At 40.8% G+C, this 27,456-nt stretch overlaps 1 protein-coding gene and 1 long non-coding RNA gene across 3 annotated transcripts in view; one reads left to right on the forward strand and one right to left on the reverse strand.

Moving 5' to 3' along the window:
- Positions 1–18,845, forward strand: part of LOC139605947 (uncharacterized) — a 32,439-nt gene extending 13,594 nt beyond the window's left edge. The window contains exons 2-3 of the long non-coding RNA XR_011684507.1: positions 15,803–15,956; positions 18,707–18,845. This is a non-coding gene — a long non-coding RNA (uncharacterized lncRNA). The remainder of the gene's footprint in view (positions 1–15,802; positions 15,957–18,706) is intronic.
- gask1b (golgi associated kinase 1B) lies at positions 16,244–26,477 on the reverse strand. 2 transcript variants are annotated; one of them, XM_071457850.1, is made up of 4 exons: positions 25,033–26,470; positions 23,296–23,513; positions 21,640–21,866; positions 16,244–18,868 (listed from the first exon to the last, which is right to left on the reverse strand). In XM_071457850.1, the coding sequence occupies exons 1-4, from the start codon at positions 25,910–25,912 to the stop codon at positions 18,661–18,663; spliced, it is 1,533 nt and encodes a 510-aa protein (XP_071313951.1). In that variant the 5' UTR covers positions 25,913–26,470; the 3' UTR covers positions 16,244–18,660. The 2 variants fall into 2 exon arrangements, with proteins under 2 accessions (XP_071313951.1, XP_071313952.1); XM_071457851.1 differs by lacking the exon at positions 16,244–18,868 and adding an exon at positions 22,273–22,363 and having other exon boundaries at positions 21,647–21,866; positions 25,033–26,477.
- Positions 26,478–27,456: the final 979 nt, after the last annotated feature.

The following is a 27,456-nucleotide window of genomic DNA, read 5'->3' on the forward strand; positions in this document are numbered from 1 at the left end:
GTTTTTTGTAGAGATGTAACAAAGTAATTGAGCTTTAGAGGCTCTAAAAGGCAGATTTTCTTTTGTTCTGACAGAGCCAGGCTAGCTGCTTCCCTCTGTTTCCAGTTTATATGCTAAGCTTTTCCTGCTGAACTAACCAGATACTAACTATAACCTTATATTGAATGGACAGACATCAGTGTGATATGAGTTTTCTCATCTTTTGGCAAGAAAGTGAGTGAAAGTATTTCCCCAAATTAATTATTCCTTCATTAAATGTCTTTTAAAAATCTGTCTTTGGCACAGACTTTTTTTCTCTGCCTCTTTCTCTTACATATTCAGTTTGTCCCCCTTGATCACTCTCACTTTCTGTTTTCTTAGTCCTCTCCTCTGAAAGATTAACACAGTATTGCAGTTGTTACTTTTCCCTCTTTCTTTCTTGTTTTCTTCCTCTTTCTTCTGTCTCTCCTCTTTGTCCAGTTCTCTTATTATTCTCTCTGCTCCCCAGAGGAGGAGAGAGGAGAGGGAAGGCCCCTCTGTCGACTTTGTACTGTCTAAATGTTATTTCATCTCATTCATCAGCGCCAGCTTGTACCCTCACTGGAGAGGCAGGATGCTGGTAAGAGGGAGGTGATAAAAGCGGTTTGATAGACGCGCTAAATTACCGGCTGTTCCCAGTCCCCCTGGACTTTTTTCTCTTGGATACCCTGAAATCGCTACTGCCATAATTCCAGTGTTAATTAAGTTTTCTTGAGATGTCACTTGAAATAAAGCAGCACTCAAAAGAATAAAAAAGAAATCACTTTACAACAAGGATGCTGTTAAACTGAGCCTTCTTCCCTATGTGAGGTGAAGGCTCTCCCTATAGCCTACAGTAAATGAGGCTGGTACTCAAATGAGATGTTTTGCAGTCGCACACCTGTGTCTGTACTGTTGCTGCTATCGCTGTCAGATCGTCCATGAGGCAACTCAAGGCATCTCACACACTGATCATGTCAGTTTCCGCTTTTTATTGCTGTATGGCTCAGCCCATCTGCTGCGCCACCAAACCGCAAATATTCTCAAGATTTATGTGTTGTCATTCCACCTATGACAATTCAATCAGATTGTGTAGTATGTACCCTTATGTTGATTCCGAAAATAAACATGGGCTTCCGGCTACAGCTTCAAACTTATGAAACTAGAGCTTTGTCCACACTATCACAGTTTAGTTTTAAAATGCATCATTTTTGCAACTTTTTTGCCTACTGTCATACTACTCTGGGGTTTTCAAGGCCCTGAAATGGAGACTTTTTGAAACACTGCTTTGTCGTGTTTTAGTTTGAAAATTGCGTTGTAGTCTGGACAGGCAGAAACAGAGATCTTTAGAAATGATGATGCAGACACTCATGGTCACTCCCTGATTGGGTCTTATCAGCCTCAACCGCCAGTGGTGAACGCAACTTGAATAAAAAATTACAAGTGTTACTGACCTCGTTGTCTTTGCTAGCAGCTGTTGTGCAGTTAAATTCTGTATTTTAACACTACAGCTGCTTTTTCTGTTCCTCGTTTTCTGCAACTAATCAACTGCAGAGTAGAGAATCTGCTTCCTGTTTGCACCGGCTCACACACGCCCAGTGTACGTGAATAGTCATGTGAATTGCATTTTCAGTTGTGATGGTATAGACGGAGATTGTTTCTGATGCGGAGCTAAAACGGTCGAGATTGGTCACTGTATGTTGCACGGTTGTCCTCAGACAGACAGTGTTCTCAAAACCATCTCTTAAATCAGCAAGTGGGTCATTTTGACACATCTGAAGCCCCATGCGAAGCCATTAAATTCATGAGATCAAAACTGCTTTTCATGGGTGCATATTTACCATTTTCCTTCAGTTCCTGGAATGAGGCCTTTATGTCAAACTGTCTGTGCATAGTGGTGACAGCAGCCTGCCAACTGGTGTCCTGCCTCATTATCTCACACCTTCCTTGAACTCATGCTGCTGAAGAAAACTACCTGACATCCCCAAAGACAGATGAAGGGACTTTACTGTCAGATATATAGTCGATTTGAAAAAATGTATATGGTTTAAACATCATATTCTCACTCCCAAATTGTCACATACAGACATTCGGTCAGGACGCCTTGGCAACTCTTGCGGCTACCACAAGGGTTGTAATTGGTCAGCTTCGGCTGCTTGTATTTTTCCAACACATTTGTAATGCTGGTAGTGATTATTCAGATGGAAGTCTATGTAAGTCATTTAGGGAAACTGGCTTGGCCCTCTTCTCCTTTCAGTAACACACATCTGAAAAGACTATTTCCACTGCAAACCTTTGGCTGACTGCGTCCCCCACTCAATATTCATGAATGAAACAAGGTAAGTTCGGCGACCACACAGAATAGACCCTTATTTGATAATGAAACAAGGCAGACTCCCCCAGCTTTTCTCATATCACCAAGTGAAAGAAACAATGTAAATTAAATGAAATTAATGCTAAATACGTCCCCTTTCGCGTATGATACACCCATTTAGAGTTGCAGAGGGGATATAAACAGGTGATTATACAATGCTGAACTATAAATATGAATGTAATTACAACTATAAATCAAAGACTATGCAATAGATGTCAACCATGGGAGTCCCAGCAGTCAGGCTAACTGCTTAGGCTAACCACTCTGTGAGGACGTACTTAGGCAGAGTGCTGCTTTGAGCTAAATGCTAACGTCAGCAGGCAAACACAATAAAAGTGTCAGTGTTTAGTAGATAATGTTTACCATGATCTCACTCTCACTATAGCATAAAGCTAATTAGCACCAAATGCTAATTAAAGCTTAGGCTGATGGGAATGTCAGTAGTTTAGTAGGCATTAGGCCAGAAACCAGTGTTTTGGACAAATCCTCTGGGGGTTGTAAATGTATGCAGAAACTGTCGAGGCAGTCAGTTATTGAAGCATTTCAGTCTGGACCAAAGTGGTGGATTGACTGACACTGCCCTACATGAAGCTAAGCTGCTAGCCTGGCTAAAAATATGTTGCAGGAGGTCAAAAAACTTAAAGAATGATGGACCCAAAGCATTTTAATGCTTTTGCACCAAGGTTACAATTCAGTTTTTGTTTTTGTTGTGATAGATTGTGGGGCAGCCTAGTGAGCCCTGCAACATCCTGGTGTTCAGCCATGTGTCCTTGAGCAACACATTGTAAACCTACCTGTGTCATATCTGTCATATTAGCCCATGTGTCTTCATGTAAAAAGTCCTTGGAGGGTGAAAAGTTATTTCGCTCAGTCAACCTTTGTTCTTTCTCTCTCCGCCTCATCCAGTTCTCGGGGGTGGGGTTGCATTTTGAGGAGAAGGTTAGAGATGTGAAGTGAAGCATTCAGCCATTGTCAGTTTGTCACTGTCAGCTGGGCCACCAGAGAGCTTCACCCCGCATGGTGGGAGGGGTTTGACACAAGGAGGTCGAGGTATTTCTAGTTTCTCACCTCCCAAAGGAGAAGGCATCATGTCAGAAAACCGCATGAGCAGTGAAACAAGCGAGAAGTGGGTGTAAATGATGCATTTTTCATCACACAGTGTTGACGGTGGCTCTGTTTAGCTCTGTGTGTAGAACGAAGCAGTGCAGGAACTTGAGCCTGTGTTCGCCCACTACTTGCAAGAGGACCCCGAGGAGGTGAACTTCATCCCCATTCTAGGTTCGGAATAAAGCAATTGTTTGCACACCTGCAAAAGCACTCAGAGACTTAAACTTGGCACAACATTTTATTTCATAAGATTGTATTCAGAGCATTGGAAGGGTCAGGTTTCCATGGTCTTCCATGTTATTAAGATTAGTTTTTTACCTGTAGAAGCATATTTATTCATGAATATTCTCCACGTTTTGCGTGTGAGGGGGTTGTAAGTGCACATGTGCATGCAGTGATGCATGTGTCTCACACTTGTCTGAGACACGACTTCCCACATCTAGGATGTTGCTATGGAAACAGTCCCACAAGTGTAAGAAACACTCCATCACTAAAGTGATTTGGTGCAGATAGAGAGCACCTCTGAAAAACACACACCAGTTACTTCTTCAGGCTTATATTTCACCAGACACTCAGGAAGCAACAGTTCATCTGTCACACTTGGAGCACACCCAGTTAGTTCAGGGCAATGACAAATAGTAGGGAAACAGAGTTTTAAGGCTGATAGAGTAAAGTAATACAACTGTAGACAACGTGTAGACACAGTGACTCCACATGGCAAGACTTAAAGGTCTCTCTACAGCAGAACGTCAAATTCATATTTCACATGACTTCACACAACATGAAGCAGTTTTCCTCTGTCTTATGTTGCCTCATATCTTATTTACAATACTTTTTATTCCACTTTCATGCTCATGCATTATGACTTTAACATGGGCTGTCCTGAATATTAAGTACCTCAGCAAAATCTTTCTTCATTGCTTATGTTTGGGAAAGTTGGGAGTGAGCTAACCTCTTGAACACTGACCTCTGGTGACATGATGTAAATCGGTCTCCTGAGTCAAAGCTTCCTCCGACTTCGCTTCTAAGAGATGACACTCATTACTCAACTGGAGATCTCTTAATGTAAACAAAGGTTGCTGCTTTTTAATAAATGACCAATGTCATCATTTTCTCAAATTGTCATTACCTAAAGGTGAACCAAGGGATTCAAACTGACAGTACATTGTTCTGTATTCAAATTGAATAAATATGTGCTCACTAATGGGGTTTTAAAGACCAATGTCCAAATCAACAGAGAGCTTTTATGTACACATCACATAACAGAAACTGCACCAATTCAGTTTCTCTTTTAATGTTTATCCTCTGTACTTCAGAAACCTGTATTAGCATTGCTAAACTGCTTTAATATTTCCTCAAAGACCATTAAACCTTGATCTTACCATGCCAGACAGAATGCTGCATGTTCATGTTGCTCCTTCACATAATAACATTACACTCATACAACCACTAGATGGTAGCAGAGTAGCTCTTTTAAAATGGCCTTACACATTCTCAGAGTTGCCACTAAATTCACCTCATTAAAAAACAAAACAAAACAAAACAAAAAAAACCTCCTTCTACTGAAGCTGCTTCTGTGAGTTTCTTCAGCTTCCACAGGAACATTTCTGTAGTGACTGACTGGAGCAGATCATTTTACTCTGCCACATACCAATGTCGAGCTCCTTTTGCGCACGTGTTAAGGATCAGTGGTATGCAGCAACATTGGATATCTATCTAATCTGGCTGGAGAATATTTTAAGCTCTACAACCACTGTCAGTGGGAAATATGATATTTTCATAGGTAGCTAAATACAGTGAAAAGAGGTAAAAAATACATAATCTAATGGTTTGAGGGCTGAATTTCTCTAGATGGCACTGTTTTCTTGTTTATGGTGGATATTGGTGCTCATACTGTAAAGGACTGTGCTTTGTAGTGTAGAATAAAATGTATTTTTCTCTTTCTGGTAAATAAAACAGCATATAGCATGTTTGCTGTTGTTTGAAGCATGTGCTAAGGCTAAATACTTTATGTCCCGGGACTCCTGTGCTCCTCTCCTGGACACACATAACTATGATGTTGTTATTGTTCATTTGAAAGTTGGTAAGACAGCAACAAGCTTAGTTCTTAAAATTATATCAATAAGTAAATAAAGGCTTTTACAGTGATAGAGCACTGAGTGTGTTCAGTCACAGCAGTGAAGCCGCGTGAACTGATCAGCTCTCATATCCATACAGGTTTCTAGATTGGCTTAGAAAATCACTACTTCTTACCACACACTACTCTGCTGATGGTTTTTTCCTTTTAAAAACATCTCAAAAGAGAAAAAAAGATTAATGTGACAAGAGGTCAAGAATCCATTAAAGCATAAAAAATAAACATCAAAAATCACCAGAAAATGGAAAGAACTTGAATGCTCAGTGTATATACATTTATATGTTTCCTGCATGGGGGATTCGTCTCAGAGTGGACTGTTTTCCACTGAATCTGACTCTATTGTCACTGAGATCATTCATATTAAGTCCAAGTTTTCCTCATTGTGTAGAACCCCTTGTTGTTGGTGAAGAGCAAGTGTCTGGGTTCCTGACTCCTGTGGATGATTTTTGTGAATTGCATGTGGTCCTGGCCGGGGCCTGAACCCACAGCAGCTCTGAACCAGATGGTTGTGAATCTGAGGAAGAAAGAGTAGTTTTCTTCTGAGCATTTTCGTAGTTGACATGAGAATAAAATCAATGTTCAAGTGGCATTTATGGGGAGGTGGAGGTTTTAGATGGCGGGAGGACAGGGAGGACACCAAGGATGCAGCATCTGAGATGTCAGGTGTCATAGGTTTCAGAAGGGACTTTTGAAGCAAGAATTAGATGCCACTCATGGGCACCTTTTTGTGAAACCTGCAGAGTGGGGAGAATTGGATGACTGAGCATCCACCAAGACATGAAGTGTGATGAGCAGAAATACCTCCAGGATACCTGTCAATCAAGCCAGCAAGCCCTTCAGCACAACCCCCTGTATGTCCTAATACAGTGGGAAGCTGTATCACAGATCACTGGACAACAAGTGTGTCGCAGCCAGGTTCAGCACTTTTTAATGTCCTCTGGAAACACTTTGTGGTGTTGTGAGTATTTGCAGCACATGTGTAGTAAAACTGATGAAGATGTTCTCTGAATTTGTTTTGTGTTTTGTTTATTTGTACATGTTTTCTTGCGGTGTGAGTTGCGTTGTGTTGAGCACTCCGGGCCACCGTACACCTCAGAGATTAGAGCACCAAAATGTCCAGAGACAACCTTAATGGTTGGTTCCTGGATGAGGGTTTGTGACTAAAATGAGCCTATAGGTGAAAGTAATTGAAGCAAACATGACCTCAGAAGTCATGACATGAAGTGTATAAAAAGTTGCAGTGAGCTCCTGTTAGCCACTGTTTAAGAGGTTATGCCAGTGAGGCTGGAGACTACTGGGCATGACCATTTGATTGAACCCACTGCACCCTGAGGCTGCAGTCATTTCCTTTCTGGCCCGCACTGTGTGCCTGCTCAGCCCGGGCCAGACTGTTCCTGTTTGGATTCCTGTAGGAATGGCTAACATTGACCACGGAAGATTTTGTTTGGAGTCTTGCCTCAGCCACAGTGGTGCCACATTCTTTCCTCTTCACTCTTCATACAAACTTAAGAGGTGAAACCCTGTCTGCAGATTCATGTGAAGAGGAAAGAGGTCTTTAAGATAGGAAGACAAACACACCAGTGGAAATCTATTCCGTCGTGTTTCAAAAGTGTTCACCTGCTCTGTGAAGTGCTTTGTGTCACTGTGTACTGTCGACTGGAGAATGTTTTTCATTTCTTTTACGTAATGAACTGTTGCAGACACTGGGTTGGTGTAACCAAACCAATCCACTCTTGGCCAGTTGTTAATGTTTTAAGTGGTGGTCTGCTATTTTATTGTCATCATTCATTTTTTACAAAGGGTTGCAAGGTGAAGCTGAAAGATAAAAGAAAGAAATAAAAATAAAAAAACAAGGACAGTGGCCAATGTTTTCGACAAAGTTTTTTTTTCCAGTTGCTGGGAACAAAGTCACAGTGACCTAAAATATAAAAGCAACGATGAGTAATTTCCTCCTCTCAGACTAATATTAATTCATTTCTTTGAAAACAGTCCAAACATTGAATTATAAATTCTGAACTCGGCTCCTTTTCTGCCATAGAAACTTTTTTATCTGTACTTATATCTCCACCACATTATGTTTTTCTATTAGTGACATCAGTGACAGTCCTGTCATCTTTATAGGGATGTTTGCAATATGCTAACAATGTCTGGCAGCTCTGACCAAGGTCAAGGCTTCCCACTGATCATTTTATGCTCATGGCCTCTGCTCTATGCAGCACCTATATAGCCTCCCCTTCAAAAGGACGAGCAAGGCAGGACTTATTTTAATGCTTTAGCTGTTATCTTAGATGTTAAGACCTTGATAAATAAGTCACCCCCCTCTGAGAATTCAGCACTGTGTATCTTTAATTGGTAACAAAACATTTTCCTCATAAATAAATTGTTTTTGTCGCACCTCCTGGTATTTCACTTTTATTAAAAGTTGCTCTGCTATAATAGATCTACATAAGGTTATCGAAACTTGTATATTTTCTGAACAGCTACAGTATAAGGGGATTCACAAGGAGGGGTTGGGGGCTAAGAAGATTTGTATAAAACCCACAAGATGCAACAGTTTGTGGGTACGTGGCTTTAACATCAAAGAAATGATGATCACCAAAGTTTTTCCCCAATAAAAAATATCAATAACAGCAATAATGAAGAAAGGTACAGACTTCACCCTCACTGCATAACAGTTAGATGAACACAGAACTTTGATCTCCAAAACACTGAACTCCAAGAGTAATTTGTCTCTATGATACCAGCAGGTTTGAAATGTGCTCCTGAGAATGAAATGGGGAAAAAAAGGTTGTTAGTGTTTTTTAGTGCACTCCAGGAATACTCATCTTGCAGCAGGACGACAATGACAATACTTTTTTTCAAGTTAAGGCAAGTGAACTATTGTACACACTTAACGAAGCCAATTGTACCCAAGAGGACCTGTCTCCTTGTCATCAGGTGTATTGCTCATCATGACCAGTTTCCCAACTTTAGTGGAAGTGCAATGCTAAATCACTGGAGTACCATCATTGCCAGGAGTAGGAGACTGGACATGACTCACCATCTCAACCCCACTATCAGGAGATGGATGGCCTAAGAAGCACCTTCGGTAATCATCTCATCATTCCGATATATTCAGAGGAGCACTGCTGTGAACAGCCATTTTCATACTCATCAAACCATTCAGTGACCTCTTGCTTTCTATGTATGGGGGCATTGTCATCCTGGAAGAGACCACTCCCATCACGGTAGAAAGGTTTTATCTTAGCATAAAGGTGATCACTCAGAACAGCTTTGTATTTAGTTGTGGTGACCTTTCCTCTAAGCCGGCAAGTGGACCCAAACCATGCCAGTAAATGCCCACCACTCCATAACAGAGCCGCTAGATCCCCTCACTGTAGGGGTCAAGTATTCAGGCCTGTACCGTTCTCTTGGTGTACGCCACTCATGCACTCGTCCACTTGTGGAGAATATGGTGAAGGATGATTCATCTCTCCATGTCACTTTTTTTCCACATCTCTGTTGACCAGTGCCTCTGGTTTTTGCACCACTGAACTCTCAAATGTGCACCCATCTTTGTAAAGATGGGTTTATCCACACTAACCCTATAATGTCCCTCTCTTTGTAATTGTTGACGGACTGTTCATGCTGAAAGTCCTGCATTGACATACCTAGGTCACCAGAGGAAGAGCTGCTCTTCTGTTTTTCCTTACTCATGGCACTAAAGCACGAGCATCACGGTCATCCAATGTGCGCGGTCAACCACAACGTCCAACCATATTTACTGATGTTGTTTCCATAGTTCTAAATGCAGATGTCACTTCTCCTATTGAAACCCTGTCCATTTGATCGAGTCTTTGTGACTGAAACTCCTGCCATCCATGCCCTAACAATGAACCCTCTTCCAAAGTCACTCAGATCTTTCTCTCTTGCCATCTTGATACAGAATCAGAATCAACAAGACCTGCTCAGCATTTTTATACCTGCCACAGAACATGATTGGATTGCACCACACTGTGCACGTGTGTGGAAGCATCTGCATTCATTATGCTCCTCCACTAATTTATTCAGGTTTTTCCTTTAATTTGTTCCCATTTTGCATCTTAGATATTTTTATGACAATGGATTAATATTTTTATATTCATTCTCATTCATTGTATTCTGTATTTATTATTCCTTTGCTATTCCCTTCACGTCTCCGCTGCTGTGAGTCAGAAACTTCCCCACGAGGATAAATAAAGAGCTATCTATCCATCTTGTGCTGCACACCTGTTCATTCACACTGACCTCCATCCTCAGCAGTGCAGGAATGAGAAATTACTTCTTGCTTTGCGACTCAACATTTCTGTTTATTCTGCTGTGAAAGATGTAAGCGTTGGCTGTTTCTTGCTGTTTGAGGAGGTTTTCCTGCGGTATACAATTTGAAAGTATGGTGGGCAGTCACATTCAGCAGGGCTGCATTCCAACCATCCTGAAATTCAGCTGAAGGGGAGAAAATGCGATACTCCCTCCTGTCATCTTTGGAAAGACTGAAAAACCAGAACCACACAGGCTGCTGTCCTCCCTCTAAGACAGGCCATGATTTCCTATCCCTGGTATAGAATATACAGTAAATGCCTCCTGTATGACTTGAGATCTTTCTATAGCTCATGGGTGAGGCCCAGCCAAGTTCAAAGTACTGCTGCTGGGACAGTTTTGACCCCAGATAGACAAGTCAGCAATGGTGTAGGTGAGGAATGCTCGGTGCCTCTCTCTTCAGTCTGTTTACGCCTTCAACCAGTGGCTGCACATGGTTGTGTCAGTTTAATAGAGGAGCATACTGTCAGTTTCACCGAGTGGCTTCCATTCACACTGTAAGACTTGTGTTGCCTTTTCCTCTCCTCTGGGTCCTCGTTTGTTTTTGCTGGGCTGTTTTGAGCCAGAGATAGCTGGTGGATGGATGATCACAAGCACCAGCCTTTTCCAGCTCGGCCTGCAGGGCTCAAAATGGGACGCTACTCAAACTGTACACCCAACAGTACATGTGCAGAAACACGAAGGCATATGTATGACAGCATTTAGTATTCTGTCCTGTATTGAGTCCTGTTCCTAACTATAGGTTTTTATTCCACCTAAAAACACAACCTGGATGTTCCCTTTGGGAGAAAAAAAAGTATTCTATCTTATTTTGTTCTGGGTGTGTGTATATATATGCATATACTAACCCTTACTCTCAACATTTCGACTCAGAAAGTAGCTATTGAGAAAAGTGGTAGGCGAGGACATTCACTTGACTCTTGTGACCTGTTATTTTGGTTTGAAATGAAGGCTTTGTCTGCCAGTTGCAGATATTTTAGAGAAGTGGACATCACATGCTCATGAAATGCTGCCAAGTAGAGCAGAGCTCTCAGCTGCAAGGAAAAGTATTACAGCAGTAGACAACTACAAATCACTGTGCAGCAGAACATAAACTCAACAAGTGACTCCTTAAGGAGATATCACCAGATCTGAAACTATTAAAACTGTTTGCTTGTCATGTGATTCACTGGCGGCTACGGTCTTGAATCATATGAGTAATCATCCTCAGTGGTCTCTTTCAGGGTCTGCTGCGTGCTCCACATGCCACACCTCCCTCATCACAAGATCTCTAAATATAGAATGTGACATATTCAGCCCACAACTGTTTGATTGCCCCATATATCTCTGGGAGCAGATGTTTGAGATGCCGGTCCACGGAGATCCCTCACCCCAGTTTTCAGTATGTGCGCTCATCCCTTTAATCTCACATCATAGCTGCTCAGGTTGTGTTTCAAGTTCAGTGATGGAGGTTCTTCCTCTGATCACAGTTCAGCTTTTCCTTGGTTCTTTTAAAAATTAATACCAGTCAAACACTTGTCTCTCCAGTGTCAGATGCTTGACTTTATTCAACAAGCGCCATATATATTGATCACTTTTACTTTCTGTACTTAAAGGCTTCAAGCATTAGCAACTAGGCAAAGTGGGCCACTGCCCTAGAGCCCCAGAGAGGGGCCCTGAAAGCTCCAGGTTAACAGCGTGTCAGTTAGTTTGTGGCAATTTAATTTATTACTATTTGAACTGAACCACTAAAGCACATTATAACCCAGCCTTAGGCCCCATATTGTGAAGGGACCCTTGTAGAGGGATTTCATCCCAGGGTTAAAATCTAGTTTTAAGTCCTTTATCATTTCAGCTCTGCTACACTTGTTGCAGAGACATATTGTAGAGTTGTTGCAGTCAATGTTACAATGCAGGGCAAAGAGAAACAAAGGCGTAATTCAAAGTCCACACTAAGCATTCAGTGGGTGTATCGGGGCCATCACACAACAGTGTGTGTAGTTGAAGATCAATAGTTTATTTTAGTACAAAACCGCTCACGTCTCGGCTGCAGCTGAATAGACATTTAAGACCTTTCTTCTCTCCGGGTCAGCCATTATCAGCATCAGATAATAAAAAGGAAATTACTCCTCTAAACTTTGCAGATATGAACTAAAAGCAGAACAGACAGGTGGTTGGAGAGGCAGCCATGTAACTGACACTTGGATCGATCCCTCCTCACCTCAGATATCCTGCTCAAAGCAACACAGTGAATCTAAACCAGCTGCTGGGGAAATGTTCTGCCCTTGACCTATAGGCCTCCCCCAGAATCAGAAGATTGAAAAGTAAGTGGGAAACTTAGAGCTTAGGTCTGGATACATGCCATGGTGGAATAATTTAGCCATGCAGCTGGCAGGAGTCTCTGTGCTGAGCTTGTATTCCCTGTAATCCAATCATAGAATTGATCAGAGATGCACATCATTGCCCTAATGGAGACTGCTCACACCTTCCTCTTTATCCATCACGAGTTGAGCCCGAAGCTGTTTACCCTCAGCTCCTCAAATACTGTATACAGTATCTCATCCCACATGAAGTGAATTTTAACATCAAAATGATCAAATGGAATCTGAGTTTGTTATTATTTCAGCTTTTAGCTGTTTAGCTGTTTCTTGACCCACTGCCTTTATTAAATCAGCTTTGACAGATGACTGATACTGAGTGTCCGTACACTGCCTCAGGCCATTTCATTAGGCTGCATTCTTACCTGACAGAGAGCCTTCTGCGTGAATAGACCCCCTCTCAATCTGAGCTGCAGCTATGGTTTTAAGTGAACTTTAGGAGGGATTATTATTCATTTATTTGTGCAGCAGTGACATTTATCAGATTAAAAAGAAGCACGATAGTTTCCCAAGGAGAATAAACTTAATTTTTTCTATAATCAGCATTAAACACAAAACTGTAGATATAGCACAGGTCAAAGCTTACATGGTTTAGGTCAATCACTACGCCCTTAATCAAAAAAGTGTTTTAAAAATGAATGAAAAGCAGAAACAAAACTTGAAAAGAGGATTTTTAAGAGAAAATACAGAGATCAGATTTATAAGAGGAGGTGGATGATGACACCCAATAAGTGAGAGGTATGATTTGTAGATGAGATATTTTCAGTCAGGACAGCTGAGATAAATCCTGTCAGACTTTGCTTTTTTTTTTTTCTTTTTTTTTTTTTCCACGAGACAAGGTCAAAGATCCTGGCAGTACGCCAAGCCTGCAAGAGATGTTTCTACACACAGCTAAAGATGTCAAAAAAGACTGTGTGCTCTGATTCCACAAATCTGCGAGCCCTGAATTATGTGGCCTTTTAGTGAAACAAGCAAGCTTTGACATGACTTTATCTGACACATGTTGACATTCTTTCAGATTCTCCAGTAAAGTCCTTATCAGCATAAAGAGAGCTTGCTGCAGCAGCGTTGGAGGCAGCATGGCAGGACACTTTGTTGTGTCTGGTGGCTTTTGTGCTTTTGTGCTCAAGGAGACAATAAGGAGTCATTTTGATGTTTTTTTTTTTTTTCTTGTTATCCTCCCACATAATCTGCCAGTGACCACACATGTGCTGTGTTGTTGAAACATTCCCAGAGACTCTTGGCAGTGAAAGGAAATGCAATCCTCTACACGGTCTGAGAGTTATTCAGGCCTTTTACTGTGACCTGTAAGCTTGAAAGAAATATTAAAGCTGCTCGGGGAGAAATGTAAAAGCAAGCATGTCTTATCAGGAAAGGTGTAGAGAGAGAAAAAGCCAGACTACCCCAAACTGATAACCAACAGATGCACTTTTTTAAAAAATAAATACATAACTTATGTTGGTTGTGTGTGCTCCAACAAGAGGAAGTGAGATATCTTGAAAATATAGCTTGACACTGTGTTTATTCAATTGCTTCAACATCTCATCTCTATCCATGAATTATGAAGTTGCTTAGCTTAGCTTAGCATGGGGGCTAGCCTGGCACATAATCACAAATAAAACCATAAATTGTCTTTTTTGCACTTAAACAAACAAAATATAATGTGAACTGATGAGCTATGGATGTGCTGGTGTGAAGGATTTGTTAATGGAGCATAGTTTGTTGTTTCAATCTGTCTCCAGCCTCCAGCCAGCTAAGCTGAGATAACTTGCTCCTGGCTACAACAAAATATTCAGTCTACAGATATGGGAGTGGTATCAATCTTATCGTATAACTATTGGCAAAGAAGCAAAACGGTGTATTTCCTACTGCAGGAACAGCAGTGACGAAACTCCCTGCAAGTGGCATGGACCATCTGCATTGTGTGATGCCTGTGCAAAATATTTGCAAAGTATTACAGGATAAGTTCTTTGTGCAGCTACAAATGGAACAGTTAAATGAGAGAAAACCAATTTAAAAGTAAATGAATACACATCAGCGTAAATAAGTTACTCTGACAAATATTGCCTGTGGGCAGATGAATTTCTGTTTTTTGTTTTTTTTCAGTTCAATGTGGGTGAGTGGCAAACTTTGCTGCAGGAAATGGGAAAAGTGACATCATGGTAAACCAGAGTGATTACTGGCTCTGAGCTGAGGTTGTGAGAATAAAGAGCTCCTCTGTTTGGAGTCTGACCAGGCAACAGCCAGCTGGGCACAGCTGAGATAAACTGTCCCAAATAAACTGTTTCCAAGACAAAATCTTCTAATTTCCAATACCCCCTTGGAAACAAGATTAAGCTCAGCAGCTTGAAATTTAGCTCAGAGAAAAATAAGAAGATGGACAGTACAAGGAACAGGGAAAAATGTTCATAATCTGTGCAAACAAGAGTGAACTTGTCAGGCCTGTCATATTTTTTTTTTTTTTTTTTAAAAAGCATTCACAGAGAGTAATTGTATACATTTCACAAACCATCCCTGAGGCTACACCTTTGTGAAGTTATTTGAAAACTATTGCAAAAATAATCCCATCAATCAAAAGCAAAGCCATCCTCTGTGCTCCAGCCAAAAGCAGCTAAATGAAATCTGAAAATTGAAGTACAAAGCTCGTTGCTTCTTTACGGTTTTAAATTTGAATGACCTGCCTGAGGACGTACAATTTGCAAACACTGCATTTTCCTTCAAGGTACAGGGATTTAAGTATTAAGTATGTCTTTCCTCATTAAGCTTTTATTATAGATTTAACTAATTAAAGTGTTTGTTCAAGATCAAATACAGATTCAGTATTTTGCTAAATTTGAATTGACCCAAAACAATGAATGTCATAAGGATAAATCCATATTAATGTAAGTATTGCTCAGATATGGCTATAATAATGAGCACAGCAAAGATGTTATCTCACTGAATTGGTCCTGTTAGGCCAGTAACTTCCTGTAGCCTCTGCTGGTTGCCTGGCAACTGGTCTCAGTCAATACATAATCCCCTATAAAATGGTATTGTTATTTTTGTACTTTAGTTTTTGTGCATATTACATAAAGAAGAGTTAACATGTTAATTAGTGAGCTTTAGAGGGGCTGGCAGGAAGATTTTGTTTCTCTCAGAGAGAACCAGATTAGCTGTTTCCCCCAGCTTCCAGTCTTTATGCTAAGCTAAGCTAACCAGTTGCTGGCTCCAGCAACATTTACCATAAGTCTGCGAAGGTGACGTCAATCTTCTCATCTAACGCCCAGTAAAAAAAAGAAAACAAAAAAAAAACAAAAACAAAAAAATCAAGGCATATTTCCCAAAATATTGAACTATCCCTTTAAGTGCTGGACCTCAGTAAGATTTTAAGATTCAAAGTTTTACACTGACTGAAATTTTCATATCTGACAGGTAAAGTTATTAGTTTTTAGTTCCTCTCCAGACATGTTTTAAACTATGTACAAATACTCTGTGGTTGCCTTGTGCTTGTGCTAGGTTGACGAATGAAAGAGCAGTGCTTATCAAGATGGTTAGTGGAGGAAACGTCAGAGACTCAGCCACATGATTGAGCTTCAGTCAGACCCAGACTCAGGAGTTTTTGAGGAGTTTGTTGTGACCAAAATCGGCGACTAGAAGACATATCAGAACGGTAAGTGCAGTTATTTGTTTCAGCTTGTATCTGGCAGTGGCTGACACAGTGTTAGTGGCTGTGCTAATGCAAACTCTAACTCTGTACTGACAAGGTTTCAAGTTTATTTTGCCTGCCCACGGTTCCCACCATTTGACGAGATTCTATAGGTTATATATATGTCTGAATCCATTTTTACGAGACTCTCATTGGCTCAAGAAGAAATATGCAGTCATGGCTTTTACTGCTTGTTTCACTCGTTATATGTCTTGTATTATATTAAAAAAAAAAACATCAGGACATGTTAACAAGGCTAAGAAGGGTCTTTAATGTCTGGTATAGATATAATATAAAATTTACCCCTTTAGCAAATAAGAAAATATCAATGACTTTACTTTGTTATTCAGTTACCCAGATGGCTGTTTATACACAACATCACACTAGAGGAGACCACAAGTGCTACTGTTGTTGCTCTGCTGTCTTTGCATTAGTTCGGACACTGTGTCTCTCCCCAAATAAGAATGCAAGAATTTCAACTTGAAATTCACCCGTAATGCAACAATAGGAAAAAGTCTTTGGGTATTTTTTCCTCTGTACTTGCAGTGCTGTGATTTTTTTTCCTACTAATATTAAATACTAAAGAGAGGACTCCACTTTCCCCATCTGAACTGTGGCAGAATAATATTTTCCATGTGTGAAAAGCTTGGCTGGGGATGTCTGAGGTGACTGACTAAGTAGCTACTTGTAAAGTCTTGTTTGTCAGTTTGGAGTGTGGTACTTGACCTGCAGAACCGTGCACACTGTTTTGACTGTGGTCTAATTTCACTGAGTGGATGTGAATGTGGGCACTGTAGGTCCTGGTCCTAACGCTTGTCTATGTGTCTGTGGGTGTCTTTACATATATTGTTACATACATGTATTGGTCAAAAGTGGCCTTTTGTCTGTGTGTATGTTACTATGTGAGAACATGCATACACACATGCCTGTAAAGAAAGTAAGTTCCGCTGCTGAGCACTCTGGGAACTAAAGAGGTTTTTCTAACTCAAACACACACAGGCATGGACCCCACTGACGCACTAATGCGGGTGCAGAGGGGTTAAAACAACAGGCGAGTGAATACCCGGCATGGACAGGACAAAATAACCCTCAAAGCCCCATCGACTCCAACTCTGAGAGCCCAAAGCACAGCATGAAAGGCAGCCACCACGCTGCAGCTCAGGTTTCACAGCCACTGACTATTTCTGATGGAGCTTTAAGTAGAAAGACATGAGGAAAAAATGTCTTTGCTCATGCATTTTTATAGATGTGTGTGTGTATATATATATATATACTCTGTCAGTTAGGAATAAGAATAAGCTGGCCCAACATTTAATAAATAATGCATCAAATCTTTTGCACAGACACAATAAAGTTGGTGCAAATGAAATTGCAAGCCTGTCTGTGTCTGACAAATGACCTAAAATCACACGTTGTCCCGTTTCGAGCCAAAATTCAATATAGCTAGTTTATAGCTAAAGATCATTATCAGGCCCAAATGTTAGACAAACAAATGCTTTAATTGACCATCTGATTCTCAAACATCTTCAATAATCAGAAAAGAAAGTACAAAAAATAAATAAATGCAATAAAAATGCTAATGACAAAAGGAGTTTTTGTTGTTAAACTGAAATAAAGAGTACATTTACATGAGATAACAACTGCAGTCACTGCTGCCAGTCCTTTCCAAAGATGTTTCATAAAATGCAACGTTGCACTGATAATGCCGTAAGTGATGTGCTGAATGTTAAATACATTAAATTATCCAGGCGAGGCTACACTGAAAGCAAATGCTTCTTAAGGGTTTTGTTTAAGAGGCAAAAGGATATTTTTTTAAGACTGTACACAATAGACAAGAGATTAAATAACTCATTAAAACTGAAATCTTTTTTTTTTCAGTATTATAATGTGCGATGCCAGTCAAGCCGAGTGGATCCAGGCTGTGGCTTGTTAATACAAAGAGGCTTTACTGACAACTTAATTCTTGCCACCCACTGGAGGAGTGGAGAAGAAAATAACTTATCATGTAGTGCATTCACATCATACACAATGCAAATTAAACTCACTGGAAGGTCTCAGAAGGATAAAGTTATAACTGCAGCATGTATTTACATAATGACAGCAGAACATTGGCCTCTGGGAGAGAAGGAGATGAAGACTCGAGAGACGGAAGTAAGCCTAATTAGTTTCCTTAAGTAAAAGTTAGGCTTATTGTAAATATTAAAATTAGTCAAATGAAAGAATCTGTCAGTATCTCTTGCAAATGATGTATTTATAGATGTTTCCTTAACCACAAATTACTTGAATGGTTTGCTATTACGGAGTTATCAACAACACAACTCAGGCTTTTTTGAAAGGTTAGCAGACAATTTATAATAAGTCCTTCATTAGCAATATTCTCTCTAATTGATGAATTAATTCAACCTGTTTCTTTTTTCCTGAGGATTAGACCCACTTATACTTGACAGCATGTGCTCTCACACTCTTGTGATACAGAACAATATTAAACAATTTTCATAACTTACATTATAGGTAACATTTTTAGTCATTAGCTGATGTTTTTATCCAGACAGAAAACGTAGGTGGATGAATCTCCAGTGTCTTGTAAAAGGACATACTAAAGTCACAGGGGTCAGACTGTTAATTTACTTTGTCTCAGTAATTTGGCTCTTGACTGGTTTGAACCTCCTCACACTTTCATTGTGATGACTTTGATCCCATGGGCGTTGATGTAGGTGAGGAGGACCTTTGCCCGCCTCTCAATCACATCGATCAGCTTGTCGATGCCCTGTCGGCCTCCCTGGCTCTCCCAGTACGTCTGGTCCAGGAACAGAGACTGGAGGAGTCTTTCCCTTAGCCTCCTGCTCCTCAGCACCGATACTGCCTGCTCTGGAAGCCTGGAAAGACACAGAGGTATGAGAACGTAAACTGAAGTTTCAGTTTCACACACATGTTTCAGAAGCAGAGGTGCTCTTGGCTGGGAGCAGAAGTATTCTGATTGGCTGTCAATAGGTGAAGCTATTGTATCCATTTTTTAGAGGCGGCGTAACGACAGCAAAATGAAACTTGCCAAAAATAGAAGCAGCTGGATATGATGTTGCAATCTAATTTGTCTTTGCTGCAAGTTTATCTCAGCTGTTTCTTTACAGTTAATTCTGTAATATTGAGAAGGTAATTGTAACCTCAGAGATGAAGCACAGAAAACAATAACAACAACCGGCCGAGTGAGATCTGGAGACCAACAAAGAGAGAAACCAACTCACTGATAGTTAGAAATAATCTCATATCTTCAAACTACAGTAAACATTTTATATCTGTTATACCTTCCATGTGTGCAGGTGCACAATTATATTATACAGCAAATACAACACATGTCCATGAAGGATTCAAGGCAGGAGCAGGTCTTAATAAGGTTTGTACTGGGCGCAAATGTCAAACTGTTGAATGAATCACAACATATTCAATGATTGTGGTTACATTCTAAAAAAAAGAAAGGTAGTGTAAAATGTTTTTTTTTTTTTTATCTTTACTTGTTTGTGTGTGTGTGTGTGTGTGTGTATGTGTATATATATATATATATATATATATATATATATATAATATGTGTATTTTTTTTATTTTTTTTTTTTTGCAAGAGGTCATAAACCAGAATGGTTGGGAACCACTCATTTAATCTTTAACAATTCTTTAGCATTGTATTTCATAAATTTATCATATGATTTTCATGTAAAATCTTAATCTGAAAAGTAAAAAGTATTTCCCTCTGAAATGTAGAAGGAGAACTATAAAGTAGCATAAAATACAAGTACAAACACCTCAAAAGTACATGAATAAATGTATGTAGTTGCTTTCCACCAGCGGCTCCATTTATATTATCTTACTTGAAATCAGAAAAACAGTGACAGTTGAAAGGACACTTTTGGTTTTACGTGTTTGTTAAACTAAATCTTCAGCTCGAGTGAAATGAAAGGTTACTCGTCATTACTGGCGGAAAGGTACAACTTCCAGGATTTCTTTTGACCTTTTAACAGTTTTCGAGTGGGTAAAAGCTCTACTCATGCAAATGAAACATCAGCAGAGATTTAAAATGAGATGAGTGAGTGCATCATGTGAAGCTGTGCAGCAGCTGGCTGCAGCTGTCAGGTTTGGAGATGGTCCTGGGCTTAGTCATGCTGTTTTCTCTGAAGCATGAATGTGGGCAGTCAACACCTCATGTTGTCAACAAGAGCAAGACAAATGTACGTGGGTTGAAACATAACTACTATCCTGTGCGCTTAGTATGACTGGTGCATGGTTGTACATGAACAAAACTAAAAGTGCTGAGTGCCACTATACCGAGCTTGAATTGGACCCTCTTACTGCCTGTGGTGGTGGTGGGCCGCCTCAGAGAAATGTTTGGAGGTGGGACGTGATTATGTGGACTTTGAAGACATATGGAGAAGAAACTATATTCACTGTGTTGTAAGTAATTACTCAGTAAGTTCATGTTTTTAAGCAGCTCAACTTTCCCAGTTAACTGTAACACTGTATGACGAACACGCCTGTTTGAAACGTGCCTGGGAAAAAAATGTCAAACAGTTCATTTAGCTTTGATGAAAGTCAGAGGTAAAATCATTTCAAACCTACAAAGAAAAAAAAAGATTGAGTATTACTGATGCCCTGTGATCTTTAATGTCATCTGATAGCAGCTAAATTTGGACTTATGTTGCCCTTTTATCTGATTCAAATGCCTGAACAGGAGCTGCAGTTTTGATGAGGGTCACAGGGATCCATGTTTGGAGGAGATACAAGCGTCCGAGCCAAACCACAGCTCCTCTTCTGTCGCCACTGATTTATTGATCAAAAGATGGTTGAAATGAAAGCAATGTCTCTGCAGGGTGGTTTGGAATTACATATCCAGACAGATCAGTGGGGAACAAACACATTATCATGGTGCACCCCCCCCCCCCCCCCCCCCCCCCCAGATTCATCCAAACTGCATATTTACTTTGTTGAACCAGAGTTAAATATTTCCTGAAATGTTGGTAACACTACGTTGAAGTAAGGGTTTCAGGTTTAAACTGTGGTTTAAAAACTTCAAAATTGGATTTGACAGATTAAAAATGACATTTTAATTGTCTCTGCCAGCTGCTTTGTTCTTGTGGTTGCAGACTATTATGCGCAAATCTTTAAATCCAATGTTTCTGAATAGGCCTGGCAGAGATTTAACAAGGTCGTGTCAGATTCAAATTTGCTTTTTCAGCTTTGCTCACCATCATGTTGCAGAGAAAGGAAGAAAATCTGAAACTCTGGAAAATAACAACTGAAAACAACCAAAGACAGACTGCCCACCAGTCATTTGTGCTCCAGCAACAACCAGCCCTCCTCACCATGGACACAGCATGGTCCTGACCACTCATTAACTATATTCTTAACCTACACACATTTTAGAAATATAAAAAAAACACTGATGAATCTGGCAAATGTTCTTATTTTGCTCATTAACACAAGTTGATATTACATCTGTATATATGACTGTTTCCTGAATGAGGCCTATGGAATGGAAACACAACAAACACAATCAGATTGAAATCGAATCTGTTTCACATGCCATAAAAACAAAATCACTGGGTTCATACGTATGAATCACATATTGGATGTTTTTGTCAGTGTTGTGATCCAAACTCACTCCTTGATTCCCTCCAGCAGCCTGAAGTCCAAGTTGTCCTCGTTGCGGTCGAAGAATCCCTTGTTGTTGGTGAAGACCAGGTGTCTGGGGTCGTGACCCCTGTGGATGATGTTTGCCAGTTGTATGTGGTCCTGGTCCGCGCATTCAGCGTGGAGGCCAAGTTCCACACAAGCATCTTCCCGCCGGGGCCTGAACCCACAGCAGCTCTGATCCAGACGGTTGTGAATCTGAAAAAGAAAGTTCACATATTTGTAGTTGAAAAATCAAAGTTGGAAGTGGCGTTTATGGATTTCTGGATCAGTGTTACAGTAATGCCTTTCTCCTTTTTGAGCTGTTTGGTGGCAAGCAAAGGGTTTTTTATTTCCCCGAGGATGCTTATTCTGCGATTGATCGGACTGCTGAGGGGCATGATTGCACAGGGGACTTTCTTAACATGTCACCTCCTCTCATATAACTCCTGCTTCCTCCACAACGAATGGCAACTCCAAATCCCAACTATGGTTCTCGTCCATTCATTCCGTGGAGGTTTTAGATGGTGCTACCAAATAATAAGGACACCACGGATGCAGCATCTGAGACGTCCGGGTTTCACAGGTTTCAGGTGGGACTTCTGAAGCAAGGATTATGTGGCACCTTTTTGTGAAACCTGCAGAATGGGGGGACTTGGATGAGTGAGCATCCACCAAGACATGAAGTGTGATGAGCAGAAATACCTCCAGGATACCTGTCAATCAAGCCAGAAAGCCCTTAAGCACAACCCTCTGTAAGTCCTTATACCTCCAAACAAAAACTTTTAACCCCTCCAAACCCATCATCGATTATCCTGGACTTCAATATTTATTCATCTCAGCTAATGAAAATGTACAGTTTCAAAATCTGACATTAGCCCAGTAAGTAAAAGGACTTTAACTAACCAACAAATGATTCTGGCTATTAGAGGAACCACAGAAGTTCTACAGCGTTATTCAGCCATTGTTGTTCTCACTGTGGTGGTCAAATCAGGACAAGCAAATAACTTTCTATGATTCGAAGTGATATAATTTGTCTGTCATTCAGTACGAGTCCAGAGTCATAACTTATCTACATATTTAATTCACTTCTGTCTTTGACGGGATGCTTTGTGTGGCCTGTGGAATCTGTTTCTTTAAACTGCACAATATGAATGTCTTGTTACTTATTCATTAACTTATTTATAAGGAACCTGAAATAAAGAACTAACAGGATATGAATGATCAAAGCTGTGGCACAACAAACTCAACAACCAATTTACTCACTCTATCAAAGCTGTTTCCCAGTCCTCACCCTACAGTCTTTGCTGCTTCATGATCAGGGAATGAATTAAAGAATTCTCAGGGGACGTGTCCTCAATGCCAAAATGTGAACCAGTGAGGCCTCCCACACAGGAAACAAGGCATTTCTCCAGCCAAAGGACAATACCTCTGAGGATATTTAACCTATTTTTTCAGCAGTAACAGCTGTCGGAGCATATTGCTGATGTCAGACAAAAAAGAGGTTTCAGAAAGTCATCTGTGAAGAATTTCTCGAAGAACGCTGGGGAGGCTTTAACAGCACAAAATCAAAAACCCAAGAACAGAGATCCTGCAAATCTCAGTGTTTTTCGTTGTCACGGTAAGTTTTTCTGTCAGCCTTTGTTACCTGTAACAAGAAGTCAAACAGAGCTAGTTTGCTCCACTCGTAGTGATGAATATTGGAGCAGCCAGAATCCAGCTTCGGGCTGACGTTTTTATGCCAGCACCTTTGTTTCAGGGAGCTCTGGTATTCCCCCCATGTTAACCTCACTGTGGCCCAGCCTGCAGCAAGGCCCTCTGGGTACAGAGATGCATCCCATGACACCACTGGACAGGGCTGACCCTCTAAAGAGGAAGGACAGACAGATTTACATGGTCAGGTAAGAACGACTGTTCAGTCTCATGGAGTTTTTAAACTATTTTTATCCAGGAAAAGCTTAGTGAGCAATGCACACACTTCATGAGTGGTGACCTCACTGGCATTTTTTTTTAGGTTAACACATACACGCCTGGAGGCTGCACAGTGTCTACCCTGTGTAACTGAGCAGAGAGAGACAGCAGAGAGATGGAGAGGGTCTTTTTTTTCTCCCAGAATGTCTGAGAAGTGTGTTCTTGCTAAAACAACCCACTATCCTCAGTGAGGGTCGGAGCGATGTGTTTTTTTTTTTTTTGGGTATACAATTATCAAACAAATCAGCAAATGTTGTTATTGCAATATTTTCTTTGGAACATGGTGGAATGAGCCGGGGCACCAAAGAGCACAGAGGACTGAACTAATATGCCTCAGTGTATTTATGAATATTTTATACTTTCAATTTAAATAGTTTTCATTTCGAATCAAAGCACTAACAAATCAAACTGTCAGACATATGGTGATGTGCTATCTGAGGCACAGTGGAAAAAGCTTTTTTTATGCTTTGAGGACTAAAAACAGACACAGATGTTACCCATCCATGGAATAATGGTGATATTAGGAAGTGGAGGTCACCTGCTGTTTATATGCCCCTGATTCCCTTAGAAGAGCTCATACCAGAGCGTGCCGCCATCCTCAAAGTTTTGGAAAACTAGTAATGTCCTGCAGTGACTTTGCTGTAAATTATAATACATTTTAATATTTGGTTTTAGTACATTTAAAATCGCTTATGGCTTTTGTCATTCAATCTGACCTCATGATAATTTTCCTGATTTAAGAAAAAGAGAAGTTCCTGTTCTCCCACAGCTATGAGCGGGGCAGGTATGTAAACTAAGAGCTCACTTAAAGAGCACTTGTCTGCCAGTTTTGGCCTTTACTGGACAGTTCTGGTCTGAGATTGTTGTTGGATTATCAGCGCCCATCTGCCACCACTATTCAAGTCATCCATAAACAAAATGTTTGTATTGTATGATCAGTTTGTAGGTTACAGATAATCACTGTAAATGATTTCTTGTGCCGCCGTACGCACAGTTGTACTGGTTTTACCTCCAAAACCACTAAATCTATGACAAAACAACACACAATCACTTAATCAGGGTTGTATTATTCATGTTTTCAATAGCACTGATTACACTGTTATGATGTTAATGATGCAATTTGTTGTTTGGATCTTGAGCACTTAAAAATGAGTCAGGGTGATGAAACCGACCAATTAAATTAGAAAATGTCATTTATCTTCCCCAGAAAGAACCTTCTCTACCTCCCAACTCTCTCTCTCTCCAGCTCCTCTGTTCCTGGCTGGCACTCTGTTATGCTCAGTGGTTGTTATCTCGTTTGCAATGAAACACGCCAGACACACTAATGAATCAACTTTGTTCAACTTGCTACCAGATCTTTAATCCATCTTGGATCAGACAGTCACACTCGTTGTTCAGGTGACTGGTGACCTACCGTGTAAGAACCTGAATCTTCTGCTGACAGCTGGTAATGTCCTGTTCAGCCCCAGCACCCTGTCCAAATGGAAAGCAAAGACCTCAGTAGTTTCCACGGGACTGTTGATGACCCCGCACCGCCCCCCGCAAACATTGTTCCGTGTTGTGTGGTTCTGGTTGCTGGGTGAGACCCTCGTCTCCCCCTCAAATATCACAAGTGATGGAGAGTCTCCGTGAGAAACTTCTCTGATGCGCAAAACTTTGCCATCCGCAAGAAAGCGCATGGCTCTCACGTCCTGTGGGCTGAACCATGGCGGTGCCTTTTGGCTGTAAATTCTGATAGAAGTACTTTGAGAGTCTGCCGCTATATCTTTATGGGACTTCGGGATTATATCTAAGGATTTATAATCAACGTCCTTGGCTTCTTTCCAGGAAGTCTTGGGTTCAAAGTTGTGTTTAATTTGGCCCGCGTCCCGTTCCAAAGTGCCATGTTTGTTCTGCGTAAAAGCCGAATTATTCCTTCTCACTTTTCTCCTCAGTTTTGGTCGGATTGTTCCCCGAATATTTGCTGGTTTCAGGCGCTTGAACTTTAGCGTTATGTAGACCACGTTGGACCGGGTCGGGACCACATAGCTCCCGCCGGTCTGCAAGTCCGCAGAGTCTTGATGGACACCATTATGCTCCAAATTATACAATCCACGGGTGTGTCGGTACTTGTCTTTACCAGTCCATCTGTCCCGGTGCTGCTGCGAGTATCCAACTTGTAAAACCACAAAAACCAAATAAACTACACATATGGTCGCAATTAACAAACTCCTTTTTGAGAGAGGGCACCTCCGAAAGCTGCTCGTCAGTCTGAATAAAGGGAAGCACAGCCAGTGAAAGCGAGACTTCCCCATTAGAACTTATGTTATTATCATAGTTGAGTGTCTTTTTTGCGCCAAACTCAAAGCAGGGAGGAGCGCACAACTTCCGAAACTCATTTTGGAAGGGAGGATTTGTGACCACATAGAGACAACTATACGCAGTGGATGGAGGCGCTGGGAGACCACCCTCCAACACAATCCAGAAGCAGCAAAAGTTTTTTTTTTTTTCGTCTTATTTCAGATACAAACTGGACCGATGGTAAAATGCATAATAATGGGACACTTTACGGATGCGATGTATAATCCAGTTCACCTACAGCTCGCATAAGCCTCCATTGTGTCAGTGGGATTTATTGAACACCTCCTGAAAATGCATGTGATTTCCGTTTACACAATTAGAAAACAAAACACTAAAATAGTCTTTCAAAGTGTTTGTGTAGCCGCCTACTACTTTTATCACAATAAAAGCTCATGTAGAAATGTAAGATAATTAGGGATGTCATTGTTATTGGTGCTAATATACGTATATCTATACGGACAATGTGGACTTCATTATTATTTGATTAAATTTAAATCCAGAGGTTAGAGGTGAGGCAGAGAACTTACACATTCTTGACAGTGAAGAACTAAAAACATGTTCATCCATTATACACCCATGCGTTTTAGGCGACATCTGCTGGTCCGTTTCCTTTAGACTGAATTGTCCATGTCCGGGCTAATCATATGAAATAGAAAAGAATGGAATAGAATGGAATAGAATGGAATAGAATATACAGTGAAAAGAGAAACTGTTAACATCATAAAACAAATATTTCCTCCGGTGGTGGGGAAATGCGGGCCGGCTGCAGCAGGATTTCCTGGCCGAAGTAGTAACAGGTTTAAATATAGAACTATTGTGCTGCGGCCCATGAAGACTGACGTCCAGACAGAGCTGTCATCCGCAACATGCCAGGCGTGTGAGTCTTCGAAGGGCTCTGGTGTCCAGCTCAGTCTGCTTTTGTCGAGGTTCCCCGGCTTGAACGCGGGTCATCCCGGAGGCTGGTTATCATCCGGCTCAGGTCACTCTGAGTTTACCTGCCCGGAAGCGACGTCACTACGTCACAAGTTAATATGGACTGAGATGATGCAGTGCAGGTAAAATGACAGCGACGTCACTGGACTAAATTGTAGAAACACCGGAAATAATTCCCAACTGTTAAAGTAAGGATATAAATATACTCCAAATAAATACTGGAATTATTATAAGGGTCTTTACCACAGAGGGATCATTTTGTGTGATTTTGTTTTTGTGATGCACATAAATAAAGTGAAGCAGGCTAATGTCAGACTGTTGCTGCTGCCAGAGCAGAGAGGAGAGATGAGGTCTGTCCCACCGAAACGCTGCATATATAATCACACATTTCACAGTGTCTGGATTATTTTTCTAATAAAAGACAACCGCTTTGGTTTTTATTTCCAATTATCGTCACAAAGTCTCCTGTTATTCTGAGCTGCGGATGGAATAAGGCTGCAAAGGCACCCACAGCGTCGGGAATCATGTCAAGTGCAGCTTGAATTGTCACTGTGCAGACAGCGGA

This window comes from Trachinotus anak, unplaced genomic scaffold (genome assembly GCF_046630095.1).
Source record: "Trachinotus anak isolate AG129_WGS33_773 ecotype Australia unplaced genomic scaffold, CSIRO_AGI_Tana_v1 ptg000021l, whole genome shotgun sequence".
In the NCBI taxonomy this organism is placed as follows: Eukaryota; Metazoa; Chordata; class Actinopteri; order Carangiformes; family Carangidae; genus Trachinotus; species Trachinotus anak.

Bases quoted from the DNA above. Each gene is read 5' to 3' on its own strand.
- gask1b (XM_071457850.1), bottom strand. From the start codon at position 25,912: ATGGGGAAGTCTCGCTTTCACTGGCTGTGCTTCCCTTTATTCAGACTG. The intron at 23,514-25,032 runs GTAGGTCACCAG...CTTCCTCTTTAG, and splicing joins AAGATTCAGGTTCTTACACG to AGGGTCAGCCCTGTCCAGTG. The intron at 21,867-23,295 runs GTAACAAAGGCT...TTTCTTTTTCAG, and splicing joins TGTTTGACTTCTTGTTACAG to ATTCACAACCGTCTGGATCA.